Source organism: Aspergillus thermomutatus (assembly GCF_002237265.1).
Source record: "Aspergillus thermomutatus strain HMR AF 39 chromosome Unknown NODE_78, whole genome shotgun sequence".
Classification (NCBI taxonomy): domain Eukaryota; kingdom Fungi; phylum Ascomycota; class Eurotiomycetes; order Eurotiales; family Aspergillaceae; genus Aspergillus; species Aspergillus thermomutatus.
The window spans coordinates 89,879-110,009 of NW_020798127.1; the positions used below are offsets into that span (position 1 = coordinate 89,879).

At 52.6% G+C, this 20,131-nt stretch overlaps 5 protein-coding genes across 5 annotated transcripts; 2 read left to right on the forward strand and 3 right to left on the reverse strand.

The window, feature by feature from the left end:
- Positions 1-1,805: 1,805 nt before the first annotated feature.
- On the reverse strand, positions 1,806-3,492 carry cp3 (carboxypeptidase C PRC1; the record flags this gene model as incomplete). The annotated part of the gene is made up of 2 exons (XM_026761526.1): positions 1,806-2,971; positions 3,027-3,492. 2 exons carry the CDS (start codon positions 3,490-3,492, stop codon positions 1,806-1,808), a joined length of 1,632 nt encoding a protein of 543 aa, XP_026615011.1.
- Positions 3,493-5,552: 2,060 nt separating this feature from the next.
- CDV56_108038 (tryptophan synthase) lies at positions 5,553-6,935 on the reverse strand (the record flags this gene model as incomplete). Its single annotated transcript, XM_026761657.1, has 1 exon — positions 5,553-6,935. The coding sequence occupies one exon, from the start codon at positions 6,933-6,935 to the stop codon at positions 5,553-5,555; it is 1,383 nt and encodes a 460-aa protein (XP_026615012.1).
- Positions 6,936-9,182: 2,247 nt separating this feature from the next.
- On the reverse strand, positions 9,183-9,948 carry CDV56_108156 (uncharacterized protein; the record flags this gene model as incomplete). Its single annotated transcript, XM_026761775.1, has 2 exons — positions 9,183-9,475; positions 9,570-9,948. The coding sequence occupies 2 exons, from the start codon at positions 9,946-9,948 to the stop codon at positions 9,183-9,185; spliced, it is 672 nt and encodes a 223-aa protein (XP_026615013.1).
- A 3,950-nt stretch (positions 9,949-13,898) lies between these two features.
- On the forward strand, positions 13,899-15,804 carry CDV56_108282 (uncharacterized protein; the record flags this gene model as incomplete). Its single annotated transcript, XM_026761901.1, has 3 exons — positions 13,899-13,987; positions 14,056-14,468; positions 14,522-15,804. The coding sequence occupies 3 exons, from the start codon at positions 13,899-13,901 to the stop codon at positions 15,802-15,804; spliced, it is 1,785 nt and encodes a 594-aa protein (XP_026615014.1).
- Positions 15,805-17,057: 1,253 nt separating this feature from the next.
- CDV56_108367 (glutamate decarboxylase) lies at positions 17,058-19,506 on the forward strand (the record flags this gene model as incomplete). Its single annotated transcript, XM_026761986.1, has 7 exons — positions 17,058-17,296; positions 17,347-17,374; positions 17,421-18,008; positions 18,062-18,639; positions 18,731-18,836; positions 19,139-19,347; positions 19,383-19,506. 7 exons carry the CDS (start codon positions 17,058-17,060, stop codon positions 19,504-19,506), a joined length of 1,872 nt encoding a protein of 623 aa, XP_026615015.1.
- Positions 19,507-20,131: the final 625 nt, after the last annotated feature.

Below are 20,131 nucleotides of genomic sequence, written 5' to 3' on the forward strand. Positions count from 1 at the left end.
CGTGAGGTGACGCCTTGAAAACATCTTTGAGCTTAATGAACCAGATCGATTCACGTCTCACTAAGAAAAAATTTAGCAACAGAAACACACTGAAAGAAGTGAGTACATTATTCACAATCATTCAACAAGATCACAAAGATATAGCCACCATCTCCTCAATGGCAGCCAACCTGTGATCTTTGAAGCAAGACAAAGAGCACAAGAGCGACATGCAAAGTCACGTGCCAGAATCAATGGAGGAGATCAGGTAATTTATCCTTGTTTAGTTTAGCGCCCTGAACAAGCGAGCCCTTACGCCCACTTTACCCGATACGGCTAGACCACTGCTTACCCGATCCCACAACGGGAGCGAGCAAAGTCATTGAAGGCGCCCTCGATTTCACCTCTCCTTCATCCCTCTTGCTGTCGACAATCAATCGCGAGTCCCGTCGCGCCATCGCCCATCATGTGTACGTTCTTCCCATATTCCCGGACTCCCTTTGTTCGCAAGTTGCTATTCCTCGATGATGCGGTCGGAAAAAGTGGTTGCAAATGATGGAAATGAGACGAATTTCAAGGCCGTCAATGATGCTTCATCGGAAGCAATTTCGGAGAGGAAAAAAAATTCAGAAATGAAGGAGAACAAAAGGCTGACTTGATTTTTCTCTGTTTCTACAGCGCTCGTGTCCGGCGAGAAGACGAACTTCCAGTACATCTTGCGTCTGCTCAACACCAATGTTGACGGCAAGCAGAAGATCATGTACGCCTTGACCCAGATCAAGGGTGTCGGCCGCCGTTACTCCAACTTGGTCTGCAAGAAGGCCGATGTTGACCTGAGCAAGCGGTACGTTCAATCTATTTCTTTTTTTCCTACGGCATCTACAAGTCGGTGGTGTTGCATGGGGGAGACAAACGAGAGAGGGGAAGCAACAGAATGGCGTCGATTTGCAGAAATGATGGCAGCAGAAGTTGACTTGAATCACAGCGCTGGTGAGCTCACCGCCGAAGAACTCGAGCGTATCGTCACCATCCTCCAGAACCCCACCCAGTACAAGATCCCCAGCTGGTTCCTCAACAGACAGCGCGACATCACCGATGGCAAGGACTCCCAGGTTCTGTCCAACGGTCTGGACAGCAAGCTCCGTGAGGATCTTGAGCGCCTGAAGAAGATCCGCTCCCACCGTGGTCTGCGTCACTACTGGGGTCTCCGTGTCCGTGGTCAGCACACCAAGACTACCGGCCGCCGTGGACGCACCGTCGGTGTCAGCAAGAAGAAGGGCTAAACCATTACGGATGTTTTTGTTTTCCGCTGGAGTGGATTTGGTGGGACTATGTTGGTGTGTTTTTACGAATCCTCGTGGGACCCTGGACTTGATCTGGTGTTTATAAAAACGACACGGGGCCCAACAAAAGCGAAAGAAACCATACCAATATGAAATGAAACAGATCAAAATCACTCCCTTTCCTTTTCCGTTATGATTCTCGGCATATTTGGTGTTCTATGGACCTACGATATGGTAATGATTTCGCCGCACCGTTCCATTGTACTTCACGTAATTCCTTGAGTAGGCGGCCGGGTTGTAAGACTAGCAAACCGCAACTCAGATACTTCGTAATCTCTACCGATTCGGAGTAAAGCGGGCATCTAACTTCTATAAAGATAGTATATATATCGTCTTATCAACTTGAGAGCCATACATCCTGAGCATCACTCGTTTATAATAGAGTTGGGTTATACAATACCCGCAAAGACGACACTATCCAAAAAAGACTGCAATGTAATCAAAAAGCCAGCGTGTATTCGATATTGCAACGAAAAACCATCTCTAGAACCATTCGCCTCCAATCCAGCGGTTGAAGAATTCAAGACTAGCCTCGGGCTGGTCCATGGGCACCATGTGTCCACCACCGTAGAGACGCATGAAGGTGAAGTTGCCGTGAGACTTGATCTGGCCAATCTTCTTTCCCTTGTGCTCATTCTCCTCGATGACCAGGTCGTCCAATTCAAGAGATGCGTACTCCTTCTGTCCAGGCCACTCAAGAGCCTCAGTCCAGGCCTTGTTACCAAGCCAGTTGCAGATGAAGTCCGCGTCACCGGCGTAGATCAGGACAGGAATCTGCTCAAGAAGGCCAGGAACCAGACGGTGGTAGGGCTTCATCCAGTCACCGTGGAAGAGGAAGTTGCGGTTGATGTCAAAGTTGCAGGAGTCGTAGCCATCGACCTCGGCACCGACAGCTTCGCGGACCTCACGCTTGTTCAGGTACTCGCTAACATAGCCCATACCCTTGTAGCAGAGGTTGCTCGAGTCCTCACACTTGCCCCGAACATCATAGACGTTCTGGCCGGTTCTCTGGTAAGGACCGATGAGGGCGTTGTTGCAGTAGATCGAAGCAGGGACGCAAACCCAGGAGCTCTCTGTGTTGTAGCAAGATTCGATCATCGACTTGCAACGAGGCAGAGCGTTATCCATCGACTGGCAGCTGCCTTCGTCCAGAACAGCAGGATAACCGCCCTCACCGCAGGCCATGGGGCGGTAGTAGTCATACTGAGTCAAACCATCGGTGAGACCATTGCCAATGAGGACGGACTTCAGGTTGATGTTGCGCTTCTTGTGAGACAGAATCTCAGAGGCAAATACTGGGATGTAGTGACCAGCATACGACTCTCCAGCAATGTGGAAGTCCTGATCGGCATATTCCGGGAATTGCCTGAAGAAGAGGGTAAGGAGGGCGTAGACATCCTTGCCCGCAGCAACGGTGTCGCTAACAGCGGCGCCACTGTAAGAATAGCCGACATTGACGGGCTGGTCGAGGAAGATGACGGAGGCATTGGAGTTCCAGGCAAAGTCATTGTAAACGGGCCTGATCTTCTCGTTGATGCTACTAGGACCAAGCTCCAGGAACAGTCCAGTAAGGGAAGAACAGCCGGGGCCACCATTCAGCCACAGGACGACGGGGTCGTTCTTGGGGTCATTACGAGACTCGAAGAACCCTTTTAAAGTCAGTATCCAGCTATGCAGGATCAAGAAAATCAAAGTGGAACTTACAGTAGAACAGGTGCTTGTCATTCTCGTTATCGTCAAGATAACCAGTGTACTGCTTCACACCAGGATCGATACCGAGAGCACTAGGATCTGTCTTCTTGACCCTAAGATCATAGGCCTCCAGCTTGCCATCAACCTCCCGCTCCTTCTCGCCACTAGCACCGGTGACCCAGACACTCTGGACATCAGCACCACGGACGATGTGGTCCCAGTGGGAGTCAGGACGACGGTTGTGCTTCTTAGGCAGAGAGAAGACAGGGTTATGATCCATACTGTCAGGAAAGTGGCTGGCAACCTCATCCCACAGATGACGAGCCTCGTCAGACAGGGTCTTGAGCTGCTCTTGGAGGTCATGGAGAGGCTTGGCCAGTGTGTCGGCGCCCTTCTTGGGCAATCCGAGGATCTGCTGGAAGGGAGGAGCAGCCGCAGTGGCCGCTCCGACCAGCAACGTAGCTGGCAGAACTCTCATGGTGACTTAGATTGTTTCCAGATCAAACTTGGACGCGTATTGATGATGGATAAGAGGATGGAAGGATAGAGGACCCTGGGGATGGGATGACCTGGACAGCGAGCTTATCAGTACCGTATCACGGAGAGGCGAGAGAGTACAGTGAGGGTTGCCAACGTACGATTCACAATCAAACAAAGCACAAACTTCTAATACAGCTGATGAACTATCAGCTGGCTCAATGATAGATGAAGAGAAGAGGAGAGGAGATGGCGGATGGATGGATGGAGGTTGATGGGCAGTGCCGATGACGACTCAATCAGCAGCACCGATAGCGAGGCAGGGAGGCAGCCAATCAGAGCGCGGTGCCTTGTGAGGAGAACTAGTCACATGTCGGGTCACCTGCTGCTGAGTCACGAGGGCAGCACGAGACCAGCGTCATCGCAAATCATACTGGGTCTGCGGGAAGATTGGTGATAGTCGCATTTTCGGAGGGGCTGCAGGACTTTCTCCATTAAAACAACCACATTGGATTCGATCTTATATATTGAGGTATCGCTTGAATTTTGATTGCAAAGGAGCCCAAGTGGCTCGGAGAACATACAGACAAAATGCCTATCAACCAACCCTCAAATCAAATCAAATTCACCAATGTATCAATCGTCCGATTAAAAAAAGGTTCGTCTATCTTATGGATATCCAAGTCCATCGCTAACCCTCCATCACAGGCAAAAAGAGATTCGAGCTCGCCTGCTACAAAAACAAGCTCCTAGAATACCGCTCCGGCGCCGAAAAAGACCTCGACAATGTCCTCCAAGTCCCAACAATCTTCCTCTCCGTCTCAAAAGCCCAAACCGCCCCCTCCGCAGAACTAACAAAAGCCTTCGGCTCGAACGTAACAACCGACGAAATCCGACAGGAGATCCTCCGCAAAGGCGAAGTGCAGGTCGGCGAGCGCGAGCGCAAGGAGATGCTGGAGCGGGTAGAGAAGGAAGTCCTCGACATCGTCTCGGGGCGGCTGATCGATCCCAACACGAAGCGGGTGTACACGCCGGGGATGATCTCCAAGGCGCTGGATCAGTTGAGCTCGGCGAGTGGGCAGCAGCACATGCAGCAGGAGGGGAACGGGAACGGGGCGGGGGTAGGGGATGAGAATGCGCCGGCGCAGCCGCGGAAACCGCTCTGGACGGGTGTGACGCCGAATAAGTCGGCCAAGAGTCAGGCGCTGGAGGCTATGAAGGCGCTGATTGCGTGGCAGCCTATCCCTGTGATGCGTGCTCGGATGCGACTCCGTGTCACTTGTCCTGTGTCGCTGCTGAAGCAGTCTGTCAAGGCTGCCGCGGCGCCTGGGGCGAACAAGGAGAAGGAGGACCCGTCGGGCGGGTCGAAGAATAACAAGAAGGGTGGAAAGGGTGGTAAGGGTAAGGCTGCGCGGCAGCAGGACTCGGATGTGGAAGCTGGTGGCTCGGACGCGGAGACGGCGCCTGCTGCTAAAGCCCCAAGCAATGTCAAGGACAAGATCATGAGCTACATTGAGTCGGTCGAGAGTCAAGAAGTGGTTGGCGGTGATGAGTGGGAAGTGGTGGGGTTCGCTGAGCCAGGCGCCTTCAAGGGGTTGAACGACTTCATTGGCACCGAGACCCGCGGAAGAGGTCGAGTCGAGGTGTTAGATATGGCGGTTACCCATGAGGATTGAGGCTTTGCCTTCTCCGTACCATCCATTTCATTAATCATTGTCTTTAGAGTCGACAAAAAGTATAGATTCTGCATATTTACAACTGATGTCTGTTATGAGCGATGACTGGAGGACAAGGCAATGTAATGATTAGTCAAAGAATAGCATTCCATAGAGAACTGAACAGTCTATGTTTCTGAAAGAATTGATTATATAAAGCTATGAGTGGCAGAAGACAAGCGGTTGCATACTCAATCTGGGGAATTGAAAGGTTCACAGTACCACCAGCGCCAGAGGAAAAATGGAGAAATAGAGGCCAAAACCACAACACATCAAATTGCCCATCCAAAAGAAACCTCCTCCAGGGGAAACGACATGATAGGGCAAACGCGAGAAAGAATCCAGATCATCCCGCCACAAGCAAGACAACATCCTTCCCCGGCCCAAGTTCCCTGGCAAGCCGAATTGTCCTCTTCACTGCATACCCCGTAAACGCTCCCGCGACGATCGCCTCCTGATTCCGAAGAATATCCACACCCTGCAAGGCTTCGGCATCCGTCGCAGCAACATATTCCACCCTGGCAGTCTCCTTCCAGTGCGCCAGTTCAGGCCCGACGCTGGGGAAGTCGAGATCGGGGGATATCGATCTCGAATCGAGGATCTGGCCATGCTCGTCCTGGAGGAGATAGGTGCGACATCCGTGCAGGACGCCGACGTCGCCGTGGGATAGGGGAGCTGCCTCTGCGGCCTCGACGCCGAGCAGTTTCACCGACGGGTGTTCGATGAACGGGTAGAACATGCCGACGGCCGCACTGCCTGGTCCGACAGGGGAGACGAGGGCATCCGGGAGTCGGTCACCGCTGGCGCCGCCGAACTGCGTCTTGATCTCCTCGCCGAGAATAGACTGGAAAGTGCGTGTGATGGTTGGAAGGGGGTGAGGTCCGATCGGACCGCTCATTATGTGGTATGCGGTGCTGAGACGGGCGACAGAGTACCGAAGGGCCTCGTTGACTGCAGCTCGGAGCGTCCCACGGCCCGGAGACGCGCCCATGTCTGCGGTGATGACTGTCGCTCCGGCCTGTTTGATCATGTCCACGGTGTCCTTCTGGTTGGTTGCGTCCCAGCTCCCCATGAGGATGGTGCACTTCAAATTCAAGCGTGTGCAGATCCCCGCGCAGACAATACCGTGCCTGGCTGAGCCGCACTCCATCACGACTTCGGTCTTTCCTAGCCGCCGTGCGAGCAGGGCTTGGCCGACGATGCTGCGGATATTGTGGCTTCCATGTTGGTTGAGATCTTCCCGCTTGAGCCAGATATTCGCGCCGCCAGCGAGGCGTGTTAGGTTTTCTGCAAGACGAAGTGGGCTAGGACGGATACCATGGCAGCTTAGAAACTCTTTCCAGAAGCCGTGGTCGGAAACGATTCGGTCGAACGCCAGCGTGAGCTCCTGCAAGGCGTCCATCTGGGACTCGGGAGCAAAGCGGCCGCCAAAGGTGCCGAATCTGGTTGGAGACAGGAGGATTGGGAAGCAGGGAAGAGGACTCTTTTTCCACGCTGGAGTTTTGTTGAGTATCTCTCTGTTGATCAGATGATTTGATTCTAAAGTTGGGTCGATATCAACATGATGGAGAAGTAAGGCGGGAGGGACATTCGTCCTCCCTTGTATAATGCTGAGATGATAGAGACATGCTGGACACATCGAGTGAGCATCTCCATTTTTGGCTCCCTTGTTGCGTCTCTTGCTTCTGATTCTTGTCAGAGAAGGCTTGAAGTGAGCCGGGACAATCATGGTCAACTGATGTGTAGATATCAAGGATGCAACCAGGAGTAAACAAGACAATAGAAATATGAATGGGATATCATGACTCAAGTGCTGAGAAGAGACCCATTGCCGTCCAGACATTTATACCCAGGGCACCTCAGTCTCACAATGGCCCAAGTACCGCCCATCAGGCAGACAAACGGGCAGAAGCCGTCAGCTGGTCAAGGCGATATGCATCGAGCTCATGGTACTTTTGAAAGTACAGCGAGACCATAGACATATCGAACCCGACGCCACCTGGCCTGCAAACTCGACACACCGTCGTCATGATCAACCAGGAGCCAGAATGCTCAGGAAGGCCCGGCGATCCTGACTTTTGCGTCCTCTTGACAACCACGGAGCAGGGACACGCCTAGCAAGGATTTGCGCAGGGGCTAGTCGCAGAAGTTTGCCCAAGCAATCACAGTTCACAAACACTTCATGGAGAAGCTCCGGGCAGGATGTCCTCAAAGCCCACATTCGCCTGGGCAGGGCGACGCACCACACGCAAAATGACCAGGGTACGGCATCTCGAACCTGGAAGCTGGGACCGATGTACGCAGACTAGTTCACTTGAAACACGGCAACATGCGGTGTGATTCGCCTGTGGTTCTCGATGGCTTCATTGCTGCAGCCAGGTAGTAGCTACGGAGGCGCTCCGTCTTCAGCCTTGGCAGGACGAAAGTACGCGACCCAGGCCCTTGGGTACCACATTGTGATTGTGTCGATTGTGGACCAGGTTGTCGGAGCCGGGGGAACGAGGGAAATCGACATGATCGTCAAGTGATCATATCTTTGTGTGTGGTCAGATCGATGTGATTCCCAGCGATGTGGGTACTGGGAGTGGCTGTGATTGCTTCGAAACCTCGTTGCTTTTTCGACGTAGATGTGATGAATCAACTTTTAGTCACCTCTGTACTCGAGCAACTACTCCTTGAATCAGATTCAAAGACAATGAGTGACCCCTTCAAACAATTTTTTTCTTCTCCACCTGTCAATGTCGATGAGTCCCGGGTTAGTACTGACCCCGGTAGTCTAGCGTACCAAATATAGATGCAGGGGAATCTCACGACGGATTCGATGATCGCCGTGGAATTTCGATCTATCCATCGTCATCAACATCAAGACCAGGTCGAGGCCGATCCTTCAGTCACCAGCACGAGGCGACTTGCGAGGATGCGAACCCAGATCCGGATGCACCATTCATCATCCCCGTCTGCAGTGGCTCCATAGCCGGCGCCAGGTAGTCTGGTAGAAGCATCCGGATCCCAGATCCAACAAAGTTCACAACAACTTTAGATTCCAAATTCTAAAGTTTATCTAGCACGATCTGGCCAGTCAGGTTTTCCTTTGAAATGTTTGGCTAGGACCCCTTGTTCACCTCATGGTTCTCCTGATGTAGACAGATAGTCTTGCCTCTTGAGTACAACCAGGGGATGATCAGATGAAAGAAGCCGAATCAACTCAATATTCTGTGACGCTAGTTAGACAGAATGGGTTTCATTTGTTGCACTATTGTCTCGGCAAGATATAAGGCGGTGGATACTGATTCACTCAACACTTAAAAGGTACGAGATAGATAGTTCGGGAGTCAAACAGTCAGTTCAGAGCAGCATGGTCAGATGGTGTTCGGGAGGTACTTACTCCGTACTACCTATCGTACCTAGGCTATTGCTACTTACGGAGTAGCAGAGGATCGTTCCACAACAGAACTTTTGGTGTCCAACGCAGTTGAAGAACTTGCATTATCTACTCTAGGCAGAAGTAAAGAAGATCTCTCTTTTTCTATGTATGCATCTGATTCATCAAACGTCTCACATACAATACAGTCTCATATCTGGCCGTTAAACCACGAAGCAAGTCAATCAATCCCAGCTCAGCAAATGAGACGGGCTCAAGAACGTCCATTACGGGTATTCGCTCAATCGCAGTGACTAAAAACATATCGCTCCAACCGCTCCCCGTATGTCCACAATGCACGAGAAGGTTGGGAGCATGCGAGGTAAACGCCGTTCCCTCTAAAAACACGACGTGAAAGTCGAACATCCTGAACTTTAAGAAACAAGACCTAGAAAACGGCCTGGTTTTGGAGGTCTCCGGCAAAAGGTAGGTAGGTTGAAGGGAATCCGCACACCAGTGCGGGGGGAGAAAAAGTCGTCGAATATAAGGACAGTCGACAATCGACAAGAGGATCCGTCCTCTGGACAGAGAAGAATGGCAGTTGGTGAAGGTACATTATGAGCAGATCTGAACGGCGTTCAACGCTCGAGTCAGATCATCTGGTGAGAAAGGCATCAAGGTACCCTTTGGAGATATTGGCGGCGGTGGTGACACGGCACGAAGAATCGGTGAGGTGTACCGTATGGACTCCTTGATTTGGGCAATGGAATCCATTCGAATATGTTCAGAGTACAAAGTCATCGTCGAATCACTGTAGCTGCTCGATTCCACGGCTGTGGAAGACGACGACCCTGAAGATTCTTCCTGCCGACCCTGAGCGTATTCGTGGTGGGAGACAGTGGCGGAAGCTGATCGTTGGTCAGAACGTCGTTACGTGTATGCTTACGGATTGCACCAGCATGAATAGAGGGCACGTGTGGAGAGGAGAGAACAGCCACTTACAGTCAGGCAATCCCACCTCTGGGGGTGCTGTCCCGCGAATCTGGTCTGGAGCCATGCCTTCGTCCTCACTCTCGTCATGACGCGGGTTCAAGTGATCCGGTAATGTTGAACAGGGAGACAGTGGGGGGTCTAATGCGCGGGGACGCTCAGCCTGCGCAGCCTCGAATGACCAGGCGGCCAATCTCTTTTGGTGTTCAGGATCGAAGGGGCCGCGGAATTTGGAGGGCGGGATTTCACCGCGCTTGTAGTACTCGATCTTGATCCCATTGCCATTGCCATTGCCATTGCCATTGCCATTGCTATTTCCGTTGGATTTCGATCTAGAGTGGCTATTGGAATTTCGGTGGAACACCTTTCTGAACTTGTCTTTGAAGTTCATTGTGACAGAAGGGGTGAGAATTGGTAGAGTGAGTTGTGAGGGATAAGTGTGGTGAAGTCGTAGATAGTAGTAGTAGCTCTATCAGCGCCTCAATGCAGACCAGTCCCGGTGAGGGAACGGATGCGGGGGAGGGTGTGCAAGCACAGACGACGATCGACTGTAGTGAGAAACCTTTGTTTCATCGTTCGATTAGACGAGGCTAGATTGGGGGAGGAGAGGGACGCTCGAAGAGGAGGAGAAAAGTAATTGAGGGGAAGAGGGAGAGAAAGAGAGAGAGAGGAGAGAGGGAAAAGACGGAAGGAGGAGGAGAGATTATGGAGATGAGGATGGAGATGCGGGTACCTAGCAGTAGATACTATGGATTATGGAATAATAGGTACTAGACTAAGGCAAATTGAGTAAGGTAGTTACAGCTGGATAACGGGAATCGAGCACACTAATAAATATAGATTGATTGTGAGCATTAAATAGGTAATAATTACCATCAGACAAGGCGTAGATAAGCTGTGGAACCGCCTCAACACCAGAAGGCGTAACATCTCGGGACCTAATCCGGTGAAGGCAGGAGAAGGCCAGTCCGCGTTTCCGTAGATTACCAGAATTACCTACTAGAAAAGGTGGGGAGGCAAAACGAGGAGCACAGAGGAGGATATGCAATTGATTGTTATTTGTTCTCACAATCTTACCGCAGCTGGAAACTCCATGGGATTTCAATTTGGAGCGTTGAAATTGCGCATTTCTCAGTGGATGGGAAAAAAACAGCGAAACCCACTTGGCCAGAGAGCAAGTGGCTCTGTGCGTTTGATGGATTCTACGTACAAACGCCCCAAGCGACAGAATTGAATGCAGCTATGAGTAGATAAAAGTAGGTTTAAAAGACCAAAGCCTCTCAACCTTCTTGACAACCTTCATGATAACTAACCAAGGTAGACGGTGATAGAGATGCAACCTCAGCTTCCAGTCCTCTGATGAGATGAAAAAAATATTACTCCATTGGGCGTTTGGCGTACCGAAGCCGATGTCAATCCGATCACTTCCATGGGTGGCCAAAAGTCAAGCCTGCCGATTATCCTTATGCTCTCGCGCTGAGTTGACATCTTGAGAGTATTCTCCTCAACCAGTCAACCAGTCCTGGACCAAGGGTAACTTCTCGAGTTAATTCATGGTAAACTATGGCCTCTCCCGCCAAGCATTCCAGTGTTCTTCTCTGCCCGGAGGTAAGAGGTAACATTAGTATGTGACCTTGCAACCATCCAAGTGCCAGAGTGGTGGCAAAAGCATCTTCTGATTATTATCTGCAAATATGTATTATACAGGGTAGATACTCGATAGTGATACGTATTGTCATAGAAAATACACATGATGATAGCAGTACGGAGTAGGCAATACTCCACGGGCTCCAAGTCCATCAGGGTCGAGGTAATATTCCGGCGCACTTGTGGCCGCCGGTCCTGCACCGAACAATTCCAGAAATACGGCCAAGACAGCCGGTCTGAGAGCCACCACCAACCAACCTGGCGACTTAATCTAAGGAACCTGATTGTCACCGGGATCAAAATGCGACATACATCATCACTTGCTGTACTCCGTACTGGACTCTGTACATTTGTTCTGGATTCAGAAACCCCAGACGTGTGGCATGGTGACTCGCGCGTACGACGTCAGGCCGCGGGTTTACTCGCTGTCCGAGTAGAAAGAGGGGCAAGGGGTTTCGTCCAGGATAATCCCTTCACACCATCGACTACCTAGGTATGTATCGCCTATACAGGCGTAACGTACTCTGTAGCTCCGTGATTGCCGGGGCTTGTGTCGGCCGTGCCGTCATAGCAGGTGGTGGTGACTTAGAACCGGCGAATCAGTTAGATGGGAGGTGAGACTGGGAGGGCAATGTGCTCCACCGGAGTTGAGGTTGAGCGATTTCATGCCTGCCCGAGTGCCCCACTCGGCACACTGTTTCCGGTTACCTGTTCTACACATTTATATAAAAAGATAGAGGATCATTTTTTCAACAGCAAGGCCTGCTGGCCCAATGGTAAGGCGCTTGACTACGGATCAAGAGATTGCAGGTTCGAATCCTGCGTAGGTCATTCTTTTTTACTGCCCTGAGCTTTTTCTCTCCACTGTCAGCATGAGGCCCTTGAGGCCCGAACTATGCAAAGCTTATTATGGCAAGGCAGAAGCAAACAGCAAATACTTAATGGAGAGTATTGGGCATCACAGACCTGTTGAGACAGCAATGCATGATGTCAACCCAGATGCACTTACATGCGGAGTACAGTACGGCATGTTGCCTTTCTAGAAGTCTCCGAAACCCCTCATAATTGCTTCTTCAGTTTTGTGTGCCTTGTTTCGGGCATTCACACATGAGATGGCAGAGCAAATGCTGTTCTTTGCCGGCATGAGGGAATTGCGTTGATGGGATGATTTTTATAGAAGGGCTTTTTTTCTCGAGTCTACCCTCGCATCTATCCCTTTATATGATGTTGACCATGTGGTCAAGCATGACTTTGATGACAGGATAGTTTATTCACTATGTATTCGAATTTCAGATTGACATGGATGATTTCTGTATTTGTTGTTATCGCCAGCGCGACTGTATATATATCCCTGCACTCATGCCTACCGTATGTCTCTAGGTGTATCTCGGGACAAGTCATATTTAGTCAGGTCCCCAGAGTTGCCACGAGGAGAAAGTCCGAAAGCATACTCACTCATTAATGTTAGAGGTCAGAAGAAGATTACTTGTCAAATATGTTACGACCCCGGAAGCAGCCAGTGGCTGGCACATCACTCTCCAGATTGTGTTAAATTCAGTTTAAGACATTGATTCTTTTCACAGGAGAAATGTAAGCTGACATGCACTCATAAGCATTGACTGGTTATTTCAACTTCTACCTATATAGCAGTCAAGCATATCATGTCCATGTTGGTACTCTCTCTCAATGAACACAACCATACCCATCCGAAACAGGCAGTTGATCAGGCTTATCGGAAGGCCGGAATAACCCTGATCCGCTGCTAGGGCTGGACCGAAACCGCCCTAAACCCCTTGAGCTGCTGCAGGCACACGATCTCGATCGCCGGAAACAGCTTGGCTGTCGTCGTCTGGAAGCTCTTCTTGCTCAAGATGTACTCCATCCCTCATACTCGTAGTCCAGTTGACTCAGCCATGATCCACGGAATCAGAAAGAGGGACAATGACATTGTTCTGCTCACAATAATCGGCACGCAATTGACTAAGCTGTTTCTATATTAATCTTGAATATTTCAAATGCGTCACCAGCAGGGAGAGCTGTTTCGGGTCCAGACTGAACCGTGGCTGAGACCAGCCATCCCCTCGCTGATACGGTAGCCAGAGTAGCAAGATTATGATCGTTACTGCAAGGACCTATCACCCAAGGATATAGAATAGCATTAACTGTACTCCGTGCCGCGAAAGTCCTCGGCCCATAGGTAATGTGTGCTTGCGACGCAGCTCATGTGACTGATGCCTTTGGACTTATCTCCCAGCGCACTGAAATCTGATCCAGTACACCGTCTCTGCTACTAGTACTTCAATTATCCGACCCTGATATTGATACGTCTAACCCTTGACGTGGCTATCGTAATTCTGGGTGAGTAACCACTGCAATGCGCGACTGCCATCAACCCCCCCGGATTAACGTTTCCCGATGTCGATTAGACATCCCGAAGAGAAACCAAACATACCAGATTGCCGTCGTCTTTCTAACTGCTTTCAACAACTCCCTTCCCTCAGTTCGATATTTCAGCTGAGGTTCGCGCCACCTATTTTCATCTCTTACTGCGCTGCACAAGACAGTAAGTACCGCTGTCTTTTCTCGACTCCGACCGCACCCCTAGCTCCAACCGAAAAACGGTCGCCATCCCTACGTGGCATATTTTTTTGACATTGCATCCCCAAGCCCCAACAGGTCAAAGAATCAATCATCATGCCCAAGAAAGGTGGAAAGGGAAAGAAGGGCAAGGGTAAAGCCGGTGGCGGCACAGCGAAGAAGGCCCCCGCCGTCCACGAGCCTGTGTAAGTTGCGCAAATATCCAGCTCCGCCTCAAGACCTAGCAGAACTGACCACTGCCACTTCCCAACAGAACCCCCGGACACCAAGTTGAGGATATCTTCAAGGGTGAAGGTGAAGGCGAAACCACCGAAAGCCTCGCCCCCGGCACTGCTACTAATGTCCCCTCCGCTGCCCCGCCTCAGGTCGCCGCGAGCACAGGAGCAGATGGCACGCCGACCACCGAGACCACTGAAAGTGGCGACCTTTCGAACGAGGAAGTAGAGGAGCCTTTGAGCCCCGGAACCGCCAAGAGGTTTTCATTGACGAAGCCATCGGATGATGCAGGAGGCCCTGGACTCCGCATGCCGACTTCCTTGCCGGATACACGTGAAGCTGCCGAATTCGAAGCAAACGAGCACACCCTGCAGGGTGCTGTCGGTAAGACCCAGGCGTCGAAGGCGGGTCTGGTCGGATCGCTGGACGCAGGGGATAGCGAGGGACAAGGTAGGTGTTCCTCGGTGTTGTAAACGAGGTAGCGAGGCTCACAGGATCTTCAGCCATATTGCCCGACACGGTCGCCAAAGAATCCAAGTTGACGGCTCCTACGACGGCTCCCGACACCACCGTTCCCGAAGCGACTGCTACCGAGGCCGCCGCTCCCGTACCCGTCATCACTGACGCCAACGCTCCAGTGTCGGAAGTTGGGGGTGCCGGAGACAATGCCACCGGTCTGGCCGAGAAGGAGGCGGCAGTGGAGAGAGCAGAGGTGAGCGGTGCGGCAGAAACAGCACTGCCGGAGAGACTCAAGGAGAAGGAAACTGCTGCGGCCGAACCGACAGCCACATCTCCGTCCGATGGCCATGCAAAGCGCCCCTACGAGAGCAGCCTCTTCCACAAGGACGAGGACCACAAGCCTCCCAAGATGGCCAAGGTCGAGGAAGACCTGGATACGGTTCCAGCGACCCAGCCTGTGTCCACAGAAACCCAAGCTGCGAACTTGCAAACTGTGCAACCCCTGGTTGTCCCCGGACTTGGTGCCGAATCCACAGACAAGCCACCCTCCGACGCTGAAATTGCTGGACTTGCTCCCTCTGGTCAGAAGGCCGAGCCAGCGACCACAGAACCCAGCGTTCTTGCGCCGGTGACCGAACCTACCGCTACCGCTCCGAGCACAACGGAGTCGCAGACTGCAGAAGCTGTTCCCCCGACCGCCGCTCCTTCGGCTGCTCAGGCTGCTGCTGCCACCACATCCCCTGTCGTTCCCGCCGCCGTTTCTGCCGCTGCCGCAGGAGGCGAAGCCGACACGGAGGCCAGGCAGAAGCAGGAGGTTAGAGACAGCATTCAAGCTTTCACCGGCGAGAGACAGATCCCCACGGCCAAGGGGCTCCAGCAAGAGCATGAGGAGAAGGCCAAGGAGAAGGCTCTGGAGACCGCGCCCCTCAAGACGACCCAGGAGACTCCCACAAAGGCCCAACCAAGCGTCGCTGCCGCTGCCGCCGCCGCCGCGATGAGAGGAAAGTCGGCTGCGTCGCCGGAAAAGGCGACACCTACTGCGACACCTACCACCGAAGCCGCCGCCAAGCCAGAGGCTGAGCCCAAGGGTGCTCAAGGCCCGACCGAAGCCACTCAGGATCAGATCCCCACCGAGACACAACGGGGAGAAGAGGCGGGTGCAGAGGAGACCCAGCAGCCTGAGACCGCCGGCGCCAAGAAGTCGCACGAGGAGGCACAAACGGCCGTCGACCAAGCTCAAGAGGCAGCCAAAGCCGAAGCCGCCAAGGCGGAGAAGCGCAAGAGCGGGTTCTGGTCGTGGGTCAAGCGCAAGGTCAAGGGCACTTGATCGCTTGCCTTGCCTCTCAACCCATTCTTATACCTATATACCAGTATACATGACGGGAAAGAAGACTGTTGAAGAAGAAAAGAAACAAAAAAAAGACAAAAAGGAAACCGAATCGAATATACGAAAATGGATGATGATTGATGCGTTGAGTCGGGCCAGTGCATCAGGCTGTGTATGATATGGATGGGACAAGATACCACGGACTGGGCTGAGTTGATTTGACTGATTGATTACTGCTGCTGGGTCTTTGCTTCGAAGTGTCACTTTGAGATATTCACCCTCGGCTGTTTTGAGATTGCTACAAGTTAATGTTAATGGAATGAGTTCTCACTGTCGTATTGTCCTGTCTCCATCATCTCCACCGCTACTGCACCGCTACTGCAAGATCGAAATGAAGGCAGTGGAACAATAATCATGAGAAGAGAATGCTGTCACTTGTCCTATGGAGTATCCACTAGCTCTGCTAATAATATCAATGCCACGGTCATCATTGCAATCGCGGTACCCCACTTGGTGGCTGGGAATCAACAGTGAACACGACACGATACTCCGTCCTACGTGGATCGACTCGCTCTCTTGATCATCCCTCCTTTTCAGGTAGACAACCAGTATGATTATTGCCTCACCTCCACTCACTAATTTAAAAGTAATACTACTGATACATCATAGTACCCCTGAGTCCAGGACCATGGCATTCTGGTTCCCTCTCCAGCCGGTTTTGTCCTCCATCGTGGCTGGGACTGAGACTGAGACCCAGCTGATCCACTTGTTCCTTGACTATCTCCCTGGCCAAGCTTCCCTAAGCTTTGGTTCCTGAATTGCTATTTTGGATGCCATCAGAACGAATATGCATTAGACTACTCCGTAGAGAGTGGTGTATCCAATGAGACATGCTCAGCTCCCCATCTCGTCTGGATCACGGGTTGACTGGCTCAGAATATCTTTCTCAATCAAATCACTAGGAGTCTCTAGTATCCAATGGATGATCCATGATCCACTGATGCTATGCTGTGGTGCCACTTTACACAGTAGTAGAAACCCCTCTTCTCCCCTGATCATAATAATGACGGAACCTCAACCCAACCACCGCCTTGTTTTATTTACTGTGAATGTGATGATTGATCTGATCTATCAAAAAAATAGATAACTATTAATCCTTTGCTTTTCCTTTTCCCTACACCTCCTGCATCTGACCTACTTTTACTTTCCTCTTGCATTCTTCACTTCATTGTACCTGCATCCGCATATCCAACATGGTCCACCTCGCCCAGGTCAAGCGCGACAGCGACAATGTCGAGCCCCTCATCAACCGCGTTGATTCGATCAAGCTCGAGACCACCGACGATGATGACTTCTACTCCAGTGTCTACGGAACTCGGTTTGCGGCCGAGCAGCTGCCCCAGACTGAGATGCCGGAGAGGGAGATGCCCCGTGAGGTCGCTTACCGCATGATCAAGGATGAGCTGAGTTTGGATGGCAATCCTATGCTCAAGTAGGGTCTTCTCGTTTCAGAAAGGAGCGACTGGCTGATTTCTGTGATAGTTTGGCTAGTTTTGTCACGACGTACATGGTATGCGGATTGCAGCCTGCTATGCCAGCAAAGCTAACTCGAGTAGGAAGATGAAGCCGAGAAACTCATGACCGACTCCTTCAGCAAGAACTTTATCGATTACGAAGAATACCCCCAGTCCGCGGAGATCCAGAACCGATGCGTCAACATGATCGCTCGGCTGTTCAACGCCCCCATCGACAGCGAGGACGAGCACCCCGTGGGCACCTCGACCATTGGCTCGTCCGAGGCCATCATGCTGGGCACGCTGGCCATGAAGCGACGGTGGCAGAACAAGCGCAAGGCCGAGGGCAAGGACCACACCCGGCCCAACATCGTCATGAATAGCGCCGTGCAGGTCTGCTGGGAGAAAGCCGCGCGGTACTTTGACGTGGAGGAGCGCTATGTCTACTGTACCGAGGAGCGCTACGTCATTGACCCCAAGCAGGCCGTGGATCTGGTCGACGAGAACACCATCGGGATCTGCGCCATCCTGGGAACCACGTACACCGGCGAGTACGAAGACGTCAAGGCGATCAACGATCTCCTGGTCGAGCGCGGCCTGGACATTCCCATCCACGTGGACGCCGCCAGCGGTGGCTTTGTCGTCCCATTCATCAACCCCAACCTCCAGTGGGACTTTCGCCTGGAGAAGGTAGTTTTCCTCCAAAGTGTCCCTTTAGATTGACGATGCTGACGGGCGAACAGGTCGTTTCCATCAACGTGTCAGGCCACAAGTACGGTCTTGTCTATCCCGGAGTCGGCTGGGTTGTCTGGCGCTCGCCCGAATACCTGCCCAAGGAGCTGATTTTCAACATCAACTACCTGGGCGCCGAGCAGGCCAGTTTCACCCTCAACTTCTCCAAGGGCGCCTCGCAGGTCATCGGCCAGTACTACCAGATGATCCGGCTGGGCAAGCGCGGATACCGCTCGATCATGGTCAACATCACCCGCATCGCCGACTACCTGGCGGAGCAGCTGGAGCAGCTGGGCTTCATCATCATGAGCCAGCGCCGCGGCCACGGGCTGCCGCTGGTGGCCTTCCGCCTGCGCCCGGACCGCGCCGAGCAGTTCGACGAGTTCGCCCTGGCGCACCAGCTGCGCGAGCGGGGGTGGATCATCCCCGCGTACACGATGGCGCCGCACAGCAACGAGCTGAAGCTGATGCGGGTGGTCGTGCGCGAGGACTTTAGCATGAACCGGTGCGATGCGCTGCTGGCGGATATCAAGCTGGCGCTGAGGACGCTGAGCGATATGGACAAGGCGATGCTGGAGAAGTATACTCAGTAAGTGACTGCCACTGACACTGACACTGACACTGACATCCCTCGGGATGGGATCAACGGGCTATTCGGAGTACTAATGAGTGATGTATAGGCATGTGCAAAACCACGCGGTGAACTCGCACAAGTCCAAGCACAACCATTCTCACTACAAGAACGAGAAGCATTCCTTGCAGGGCAAGACTGGAAAGACGCACGGGGTTTGCTAGATTGATTGATAACCGCGCAGGGAGCGGTGGATTTAGATGATACGATGAACATAACATACTCCTCGCTTTTCACGTAACTAACTTTTCTCTCCTTCATAAACTAGTTCTTAGTTTCATATCGACTCATGGGCTATCGTATCGGATAGTGACCCACTCTGAATGCAACCATGCTCCAGGATGCATACTAGCGCCTGCAGGACTAGATACTTAAGACACAAGTAATAACAACGAGTCATTCAGCCTGTTAGACCGGATGGAGATGGGGTTGTATGCACTAATCGCTAGACTCATAGATAATCTCCAGTTCCCCGTCTGCACAGCCCACTATTTTACAAGTTACAACCCCCCGGAAGCTTAGAAACCTCACCAACATGACCTCTCCATCCGAGTCCCTCATCGCCGTCCTCTGCGGCCTGCTAACGCTAAACATCTACACCCTCCTCCCCCTCGTCCTCTCCATACCCCCATTCCTCGACACCCGCGTCCTGGGACCGGGACCGCTGTATGTCCTCTCGCTGCAGGGACTCATCTCCCTAGGCGTCATCCGCCTGTTCTGTATCGCTACGAGCCACCCGTTCCGGCTACGAGGCAGGAAGTCTCTCGTTCTGATGGCGCTGTACGCGGTATTCCCAGTCCCGAGGCTCGCCATCTGGGTGCTTGATACAGTCGTGCCGAGGATCTGCGCACTGCGGGGTTTTTGCAAGGTACGCGGCGTGCCGTATATCGACTCCCCCCCACGCTCACTAAGGCAGAAGTGGAATTTGGAAAAGCTTACAGACAATCCATAAACCCAGAAATAGGTTCACGCCAGGACGCCTCGTCCGCCAACCACAGCGCGATCGCCTTCCATTGCTGCGCCGCGCGCTGGACCCAGACGCTCGATGTGTTTGCCAGCGCGCCGTGCAGGAGGAGGAGGATCTGGGATCCGTCGGCCCCGCCGGCCGCGGCGCTGGCCAGCAGCCCTAGTTTTGTGCGGATGTGGGTCTGCAGGAGCTCCATGTTCTGGTAGGGGTTTGTGGCGGAGAGGGCGGCGCCGAGGCCGGGCATCCAGTTGAAGATTAGGGAGTCGGCGATGCGGGGGAGGACTTCTGTGGGGGGGAGGTTGAGGCGGTGGAAGACGGTGTGCCAGGGGACGCTGGCGTGGGCGGTTAGGGATGTTTGGTGGTCGTGGACGCGGAGGAGGAAGTCTAGGGTTGGTTCGGTGGGGTGGTAGGCGAGGAGGTTGAGGACGCCGCTGAAGGTTGGCCCGGCGATGTCTGTGGCGGTGGGCGAGGGGAGGGAGGCGG